Genomic DNA, 10,762 nt, shown 5'->3' with positions numbered 1-10,762 from the left:
CTCAGAAGACATGATATTATTACATTATTTTCATATAAAGTGTTTTATAAAAAGCCCAGTTTGGGTAATTATCCAATACGGGTATCAAAATGAATCGTTTTTGCAGTTACTTAGCGGTTAAGCAACTAATTTAACGATCTAATATGATCCAACATGATCCAATATTCTATAAATATAAATAGCCCTTTTATTATTTCATTTTAGTCGTATAATCACATTCGGACAGTCGAAACAGAAAATTTACAGAGAAAATCCTGAAATTTCGTCGCGCTCTTGAAAATCAAACCTAAAAACGAATGCTATATCGAAATCGAAATCAAGCGTGCTATATACCGAATCGAAGCTCTTGAAATATACTTTCTAAATCCGTCATCAATTTCACTGCAGAAATTAAAGGTATTTCGATATTTAATTGTTTAATTTCGAATTTAATTATGATTGAAAGATGATTTTTTAATTATGATGTTGTTTGAGTGATTTGATTGCATAATCTTGTAGATTTTATCCTGATCATTTTGGTATATTATATGTTGAATTTTGAGCTCTGCATCATGGAGAAATTGAGGTTTTAATTTTCGAATTAAGAAATTAGGATTTATAGCTATGAATGTTCTTAATTGAAAATTAGGTGTTTCTTTGTAGGGGTTATTAATTGAAATTGATTACACTAAGTGTAGATCGTGGAAAGACAAGTCGATTGTTATATACGTGATAAACAAACGATAAAGGGAAGGGGATGATCGAAAAATTGATGCTAACGGAGGCGTAACTTTCCGGTTGAATTTCCGGCTTACTCGTTGATTGTTTGATCAAACTAATGGCATAATCGTGTTCCTGGAAGCTTGTAGTGTATTCCCTGTAAATTTCACGCGTTTCTGGGTTGTTTTGGTGGTGGCCGGAAAAGTTCTGAGCAGGGGCCATGGCTGCCGGCCGCCGGAAGTGGAAAAAGGAGGAGGGAGATGATGGAATTACCATTCTACCCTCCCAGTTTGTAAAACTTTATAAATTGGTCCCTGTGTTTTTAAAAACTTATAAAAATCAGATTTCTATTTATAAAAATTCCAAAAATTAGATTTATGTTTATATAATTACAAAAAATTATATTTTCTTTTTTATATTATTTTTAGAAAATTATTTTTAATTTCCAAAAATGGTTATTTTAATTCCAAAAATTTACTTTTAATTCAAAAATAAATCTAAATTATTTATTTAATTAATTTTAGTTAATAATTAATTTATTAGTCAATTAATTTAAATATTAATTGATTAATTAGTTTAATTATTTATTAATTGATTTTAATTAATTATTTAATTGGATTTAATTATTTAAAATTGATTTAAAAATTTCGAAAAATAGTTTTGAGCTTTAAAATATTATTTTAAATTATTTTAAAGGCTCGATAATTATTATAAAATTATTTTAAGGTCAGACTCGGGTGTTCGAACCTTATTATTTAATTATAAAATGATTCGGAGACCCTTTTCCATTCCGAAAAATGTTTAAAATTTTGTAATAAATATCTGAAAAATCATTTTAACCCCGAATCTTCTTTGAATAATTATTTTAATTGAATATTTTACGTGCTACATGTTATATGTGATCCGATTGATGCATTATATGATTGTACGTGTATTGTTTGACTATTTTATTCATAACTTTCAATCCGTACGTTGGATTTGGGTAAAACGAAGGGTAGTTAGAAGCTTGAAACGAATCGTATGTGATGAGAAGTAGTATTGATAAGTACATGTGATGTGTAATAGAGGAAGCAAGACGTAGAAAAGGAAAGCAGATAGTCAGTGAGTGGGAATCACTGGATAAGTGCTAGTAAAGTGAAAGCGAATTGATAAGGCAAGTGTTTTTTTTCCTCTTGATTATTGCAAGTATTTTGGAACGTTCTTCATTATGTTGCAATTACTCTAAACGATTATTATTCTATATTGCAAGTACTTTGAAGTACTTAACCCAAACCCTGATTCTTATTGATCTCGAGCCATAAGCATGTTTCTTCATAAACCGTTGATTGTTGAATTCACATATACAAACCACACCTATACGATACTACTCCACAAATACATACATACCACATACTAATTTCTATATTGCAAGTACTTTGAAGTACTTAACCCAAACCCTGATTCTTATTGATCTCGAGCCATAAGCATGTTTCTTCATAAACCGTTGATTGTTGAATTCACATATACAAACCACACCTATACGATACTACTCCACAAATACATACATACCACATACTAATTTCTGATACAAAATTGCTTATCATACCAACCCTTATATCTTGTGTAACATAAGACCAATTCTTGTAACTCTTGAACCCTTGAGTCTCCTGCTTTCTTTTTCTTTCCTTGATTGAAACCCAACCTTTATGATTTCTTGGTCATTTCATGGAATTACAAACCATCCTATGTTTCAAAATAAATATTGTTTATGATTCAACTATTGAGTTACATTGTTTATCATATTGTGATTCTTGAATTGGATTGTTTTTGTATATGGACCAGATTCGTGGTCGGACCAGATTCGTGGTCACAGTAGGCCAATGTGTGCCTTGGATCCAGTATATAGAGCAAAGTTGGGAGCCTTGTCCGGGGTTAGTGCGTGACTGATCAGCAGCCTAACCTTGATTTTTAAAATGAAAATGAATATCCAATTCTAATCATTGTTTATCAGTAAACTTGATTCCTTATATCATTTCAATTTATCATTGTTAATCTCAGTTACTGTCTTTGTGACTTGCTGAGCTAGTTAGCTTACTCTTGTAAAACTGTTTATATTCTTTTCCAGTGAAAAAGGAAATTGGTGGTAGCGAGGATCCCCAAACAAGTGTGTGAGCTAGGTATCCAGGTTGAAATGGAATAGACTAGCAGATGATATTTGGCTTGGTTGTATTGATAGTTTGTAATAAAGTTTAAACTTCAGTTGTAAGATAAATAAACTGGAATTTGGTACGTTTATGTAATAAATAAGATTGTGGCTTGTGGACATATTTTAAACTGCGTTGATCCGTGGAATATGGTAAGTAGGTTCATTGCATATATATTATTATATTTATAAACATGTTTAAATATGGTGTGTATGTGTGTGTGTGATGTGGACCCCAAACTTCTGACCCGGGTTTGGAGGGCATTACAGAGCTTACTCCTTAAAAATATTCATCTTAGTACTTGTTACAATTGCTATAATTGGTTCCTCCATAACTTGGCCATACAATCTGTCAATATCCTTCGCCATAGCAGCCCAAACACTAACCATATATGAAAACCTGTATTAAATCCGATGTAAAGAGTCATACTTTTAACCTACTATTATCCCAGATAGAGAATTAGGATATTCATATATTTTTAACCTACCTCTCATCAGTGATTCTGAACTTGACAATATCTTTTTCACCATAGATTGTTTTGATTGACTTTACTCTTTCAAAATCCTCAACAACACCAATGATATCTACTAAAATTAATTTAAATTTTAGTACATATACAGTAAATTACATTAGAATTAATGCATATCAATTAAATTCAGGAAATATAATGAGATAGCTGTATTGAGCCGTTGAGAAAGGTGGAACATGATTATCTCCATGTTCAGATGCAGCACAAAACAAATTGTTCATGTCACCTATCTCAAACTTGTGAAGAGGTATCATGAAATCATCGACATCAATTTTCTCAATGGTTCTGAGTTGTGAAAACTGTATCATAATTCTTGAATGTGTAGGCCTTAAAGATCCGAGAGCTTCCCGTACATGAAAATTCGATATAACATACACGCCTCCTTCAACTAAAATACTGGAAATTGCTTGCCAATTCTTAGCATACACGAATGTTTGTACATGACTGTCCTGTTAAGAAAATATCGAAATACTGATGAGCATCATTGGTTGTTAATAACAATAATATGTGGATGTCCGAGTATACATAGGTATAAAAACTTACATGAGCATCAAGCAATATAAGATTGTATGTCTTCAACATATCAGTTGATGATAGTGACGGCCACATTCTCGTTACTCGTACTTTCACTCTCCCAGTAGTTGATGAAGTATTAAGAGCAGATAATTGATAAAACATGTTTTGGCTATGGTTCAATAAGTCCTATAAAATAATTAAAAATAGTATATTAGTGGACACATAAAACTAAACATCTGTTACAGAGTGAAAGAATGACTTACTTGAAAGAGATAAGTTGCTTGGGTGAGATTAGTGTACAACATTGTGTATATCTTTAGCAATATTTTTATTAGTAAAAATCTGTTAAGGAAAATATTGTATGAGATATTTTTCATAATAGCGTTAATGATGGAGATATTTGGTTTGACGGATCTTTGTGTTTATCAATTATATACAAAAATATTGTATAATATTTTCAAATCTAGATTTGTTTTACATTACATTTATATTGTCTATTATTGCAATCAATTACAATGTCCAAAACTGATATACCATGACCTCTTAATATATTTTTTACCATTTTTGGCTCCATATGCTTGGCCTCTAAATACCTTGATTTACTCTAAAAAATATAGTTTACATGATTATCAGTCTAAATACATAAAGTCGTGTAACTGGAATTCATTGCAAATTTTTTTATAAAAATTGTAGGTGTTTTTTTATTAAAATAAATTTTTAAAATTTCTGTCTTAAGCTAACTCATTGTAAAAATAGAATTATGTGAAATACAATTTTCTTTGTGTTAATATAAGAAATATATTAAATATAAATAGACTCCTGAGCTGGATATATAAATATAATTTTCATTATCGTAAGCGGATATACACATGTAAATGATTATGATCAATAAAAATACGATAAGATAACTGAAAAACATAATTTCTATATCACTCTACATTACATGGAATCAAAATACCAATTATGCTATATTAAAATAGGAAGATTATAAAACACTTCGTCAAATACTACATTAGCAGTAAAATTACATGTCTTCCCGTTATCGCATTCTATTAAAATATGCAACCCATCTGGAGAAGTAACTCTTGAAACGACAACATACAGCTGTCCATGAGAAAATGCAGGTCTTGGCAAGAAAAGCCCAACGGTCTGAAGTGATTGACCTTGGTTTTTGTTTATTGTCATTACAAAATAGATTTGCAGAGGGAATTGAATTCTCTTGAAAATAAAAGGAAAGTGTGTATTAGTTGGTTCCATCTCGATCATTGGTATTATAACCTTTGTGCCTGCATGGGATCCTGTGAACAGTTGGCACTTCACATTGTTCTTCAAACATTTTGTCAAAACCATTCGTGTACCATTATATAAACCCATTATCTGGTTAAGATTCCTCATCAACATGACTACATCTCCTACCTTTAATTTTAAATCATGCTTCCGAATGGAAGGCATATTAATTGAATTGAGATACTCAATTGGGAAAGAAGATTCATAGTCAATATCATCGTTTCCTGTCTCAGTATCAATAGAATCTTGGCTAAGGTAAGAATGCGTGATACCTGGAATTAGATTTAAAACATGAGAATTTACTTCATCAACAATTGCATTTATCGGCGTGAGGATGGCTCTTTCCTTGAGATATGATTCAGTAGGGTAGTTTTTCGTAAAATCTGGATAGGTGATATCAACAATATATTTCACTGTGTTGGTTTTCTTCTCCACCAAATATTTCCTTGGAATGATGATTTCTGGATCCTTATAAATGTTATCTGGATGTATATTCTGCACCTTTCCGTCGCCAACATCAAGAACCCATTTTGCAAATTCTGTAATTTTCTGGTTCTCTTCAGCATTCTTACCGCATCCTAGACGCATATTCTGGTGGAACACAAAAACTTTGCAATGGTTCCAGAGGCTTGACTGGTTAACAGAAGATTGCACAATTTCTGTTCTAGAAGCCTTTGGAATAACATGCAAGATTTGTCGAAAATTGCCTCCAAAAACAACCGTTATTCCCCCAAATGGAATATTCTTATTTCTAGGATGAACTTATGCCATTATATCTCAAAAGCAACGATCAATAGATTCAAAAGCATGGCGATGCTGAATTGGAGCTTTGTCCCATATGACTAAACTGGTATTCTTTATTAATTCAGCAATGTCAAATCCGTGCTTAATACCTGCCACAGAGTATCGATCCAATTTTAGCGGGATGTGAAATCGAGAGTGAGATATTCTACCACCTGAAAGCAGTGTTACAGCTATACCGGATGATGCTCTTGGAAGTACTATTTTGCCTTCACTGCGCAAATGATAACATAATATTTTTCATAGAAATGTTTTTCCACATCCGCCACTGCCATATACAAAAAAAAAGACCTCCTTCTCCTTTATTGACAGCTTCTAATACTGAATTGTACACCTCTAGTTGCTCACTAATTAAACTCTGAAAGTTTTTGGAATGCTCTTCAAATTGTTGATTCTTGTCATATCCGGTCTCCTCTTCAATTAGCCGATTAGTCGTACTATGCGTGTAGATATCTTCAGGATATGGCATATTCGGGAAATCTTTTATAGACTTGCCAACACCATTTAACAGCTTTTCTACCTCTGTCATGTTATCATCAAATACTCTAGTTAACATGCATATGTTGAAGTTAATTATTTTGAAAAAAACGTAAAGATAAACTATATGTGAATAATTATATTTAAAAAGTACCTACAAGTGTATAGTTCTCCAAATCAACGTCGGAAAGTTTGAGCTCCACATTACCGGACTTCTTCCGTTTGTTGTACAAAATGTCATTAGACAAAAATTTCCAGTTATCGGTCCACAATTTAAGAGGATCTGCTACTGGACAGTTGGTCAATATATGAACAAACATTGAATGAAGCTGAAAAGGCATGCCAGATGCCGCATTTTCTCGAAGTGTAGATTGCTATTGATTGGCATCCTTAAGGAGACCAAGTACCTCACATGCTTCTTTATATGTGTTATATGTTCGACCATTAATAGTTCTCAAATCATGAAAAGAAGTTGCACCTTTATTGCGCAAAAGAAGCATTCTAAAAAAAATGCATCTCCTTGTGATGCATGAACTTCTGTTAACCTTCCGATGACAATTCCTCTTTCACGTTGTTTCCACTTAGACTGCCCAGGTAGGAAAGTAAAACCTCGTGGGAACTCCTGGTAAGTTTAATCCCGAGCACCGGGAATAGTTTTGTTGGCTACAAACCATGCTTCTAACTTACTTTTCCTGTTTGATGCCTTATTTGCTACTTCTTCCAAAGTTTCATTAACATTGAAGGTAACATTTTTGCCTCCTTCTACATGGACCGACAAACGCTCAATAGAAGGATAACGATAATGAATATCATATCCTAATAATCTCCAGGAAGCTTCGGATGCACAAACATCATGACCATCCAGAAAATGTCTCACCTCATCAATAGTTTTACCCTTTTCTGAATTTAAAGGCAGTCCTTTTTCCTTCGTATCATCATTGTAGCTGTGTCATGTCCCTTCAAACAATACTTGAATAGATATTTCAAAGAGCGAGAATTGTTGCTGATTTCCAAGTTCATATGACACTGAAAGCGTAGTAATTGATCAGGATTATAAGGTACAACAAATTGATTATCCAGATGTTACTTGTTCTTCTCAGCAGTCCTGTCCATCCTTCTCCTCTGATAAACAGGAAATCCACAGTCATCAAAGAATGTGTGACCATTGTACCTATGTGTAAAATTGGTTTAAACACAAATATAATTAGGTCTTATTTTATATTTACCATGATGATGATATTTTTTTCCAAAAAGCTTTGGGAAATTCATTGTAAATACATAAAAGTATGTGCACATGGCCATGTATCATGTAATTGATTTGAATATACCTCTTTGGGAAATGACGCCCGTATTTTCCATCTGACATACACGAAGAATACGAAAAATCATGTCCACATGGCCCATGTATCATGTAATTTTTAACAACATTGTACCCGGCTAGATCAGTTTCCTTATGCGGGATTTCAGCACACACCAAATCATCAATCTGCTCTATCGTATTGGGACGATCATCAGGATGTAGTCAAATTAACATATGAGCGTGAGATAATCCTCTTTTCTGGAACTGAATCACATACATAACTATTACAAAAATTTCATAAATTAGTAGAGGATATAGTGTAAAATCAACTATTATATGTTGTTTTGTAAAAGTGTAAAAATACTCACGTCTGGTGCATCTTCCAGAGTAATTTTGATTTTTTATTAAATCAACCAATTGATCAAGCTTCATTTTAAAAACACGGACGACCACATCCGGAGCATCTGTAACATTAACGCCATGCATATATTGGAGCATACTCTGAATTTCTGGCCATTTAGTGTTGCAGGTCATTGTCAAGAAGAATGATGGATGATCAATACTATGACATATATCAAGAGAGTCCTTAAAATATTGGGACATATATCTCTGAGAACCTGTAAATGTAGCAGGTAAAATTACATTCTTTCTTTGGTATGTTGTATCAGAATCACCTTTTCTCAAGGAGTCACATATTGAGTTGTATAGATCAGATTGAATAGTTTTTTGATTCCATTTAATCCATTCCAGGCGATACCGTTTAACTGCGGTGAATACATCAACAATATATTGTTGCCATAAACGATCACTCAAGTGAGGAGTTAATCCTATAGAATAAATTTTAAAATCTTATTAATACCAATCTACAATCTGTATATAGCTATCTTCAATTTACATTCCTATATGAAAGTATAATAAAATTGACAAATTTTTTATAACGTTTATAACAGTAATATAGTACCTTCAGTTAGTCTGATCATGAGTTTGTAGGCTCTCTATTTTGATTCCTCTCCGTCATCATCACCTTCAATAATTGTAGGAGGTGGACCACCATTTTTTTCCCATTAATGCAATTTTCAAGTGGAATCCTTCATCACCATGAGGGAAAAGTAAAGGATACTGTAAAGGCATGAAATGGGCATTAGTCTCAAAAATCCTCTGAAGCTGTTTAGTTTTTTTCTAGACAAAAATATCCCGGGTTCCGCATGAGTCTTCTAGGTCACCAACAATCAAAGCACCAACCTCGTTAGAAGGTCCAACATTATTAGATCTACCATCCGTTGCTTTACATGAAACTAATTCCAGCTCAACTTCCTCGGGTTCATTATTTTTGAACCAGTCTCTAGCCATACGAAAGCTATTAACTAATCGATTATTCTCATCAAGCATCAAAAGAAGACCTTTTACAATGTCTGAATCTGTAGAATCGCTATCCGGAACCGCTCGCTTTCTATTTTCTATTTCATTCTCAGTATCATATACGTACAAATGACAAAACTTTGGAGATTCACCAAGCATCGGGCATATGCTTCCAATAAAATGATAATTTTGACCACAGAGCTTGAAAATGTAAGGAGCACCTCCTCTATTTATACTATTGTCAATTTTACCTCAAATTGGTGTAAAAGCAAATAGTGAGTTGTATATCCGGATCTTTATTTAATAATGTTGAGTTTTCTTTCCACCAGATAACAATTTAGCTAAAAAAGGAGGAGTAAGTTACTTCAGTGGTATCTGGACCTGCCCATTCCGACAACAAACAAAAAAAGTTGGTGATGCATGCTTTTTTGATTTGTTATTCCATTCATTATTCCACATGACGGCTTTACAGTATGGACAAAGTTTGTCGGGCTTTCCAAGATCCGTATATCCTTGTCATAGGTCTGTCAAAGATGATTAAAAAACACAATATAAAGGAATCAATATATTACATTTAATGCAGTTACAAAATCAGTTTCGCATCATACCGTTAGTATGAAGATCAAATTCTTCGTCAGAATCATATCCTCCAAATTCCATTGAAATATCTGTTTTTTATTAATGGTAATGATCAGATATATGAAATTTAATTAAATTGATAATTGTATCAATGCATCACGTTTGTTATCTGTTTACCTTCAGAATTATCCTCCACCTCCACATTATCAAAAAACTCAAGATAATTGCGATCTTTTAGGTTATGCATAATTTTAAAAGGTCTTTTTGATCTTGACATAGACGGGCAGGTGTTATTTGCATTTGTTGAGGATATGTTGTGGACTTGATGATTTCGTTAACAAAACACCTTAGTAGATTTAACTTAGTGAAAAATGTAGCACTCGACGGATAAGGAATATAGTCTCGACGGATGACTCAATATAGTCCCGACGGATGATGATTTGTTATCCATCGAGTGAGTTGCTTATGTAATAATAAGTCATGAAGTACATTTCTGCAAACACCTTTGTTTAGATTCTGTAGTAGCATATAAGTCATGTTGACTTTGATTAGATATGCAGAATAGGTTGATTAATTGTACATAAATGATGTCTTGTAATTCTGCATAAATGAAATGAAGTCAAGTGCCAAATAGCTACCCGACGCATAAACAACATTGCTACTCGACGGATGATCAACAAGGCAACCCGACGGATGATTATGTACCCGACGAATAATCAATTCAAACATCTGTTGACAGTGACAACACAGTCACATGCGTCGAGTGTATGCAAAAGGAATGTGGAAGCCTATTCAACTGGGTTTTTGAGAATAAAGAAGCATTTCCATTTCCATGCTATTATGAAGATATTCAAAGATGCTGGAATAGAGTATTGAGGTAGCATAGTATTAGACTTGATAGGTTTTGTTTTATTATCCTGTCTTATTACTGTGTAATCTTGGTGATATATAAACCAAGAGTAGCAATTAGAACAACAAGAGACTAAGCAAGTAAATTCTCATAGAAACATTTGTAAGTTGTATTCTTAGTAT

The 10,762-nt window shown here is 32.9% G+C and overlaps 1 protein-coding gene across 1 annotated transcript; it reads right to left on the bottom strand.

Annotated features, from left to right (window-relative positions):
- Positions 1-3,154: 3,154 nt before the first annotated feature.
- LOC141674478 (uncharacterized) lies at positions 3,155-9,310 on the bottom strand. Its single transcript, XM_074481182.1, has 14 exons — positions 9,016-9,310; positions 8,161-8,619; positions 7,821-7,983; positions 7,580-7,663; positions 7,180-7,436; positions 6,647-6,781; positions 6,307-6,537; positions 6,108-6,224; positions 5,206-5,975; positions 4,442-4,531; positions 3,955-4,113; positions 3,638-3,860; positions 3,370-3,466; positions 3,155-3,281 (listed from the first exon to the last, which is right to left on the bottom strand). The coding sequence occupies exons 1-14, from the start codon at positions 9,308-9,310 to the stop codon at positions 3,155-3,157; spliced, it is 3,207 nt and encodes a 1,068-aa protein (XP_074337283.1).
- Between the last annotated feature and the right edge of the window lie 1,452 nt (positions 9,311-10,762).

The sequence above is a fragment of the Apium graveolens genome, chromosome 7 (assembly GCF_009905375.1).
Source record: "Apium graveolens cultivar Ventura chromosome 7, ASM990537v1, whole genome shotgun sequence".
In the NCBI taxonomy this organism is placed as follows: Eukaryota; Viridiplantae; Streptophyta; class Magnoliopsida; order Apiales; family Apiaceae; genus Apium; species Apium graveolens.
Note: the sequence above shows the minus strand (reverse complement) of the source record. Positions and strands in the feature narration are given on the sequence as shown.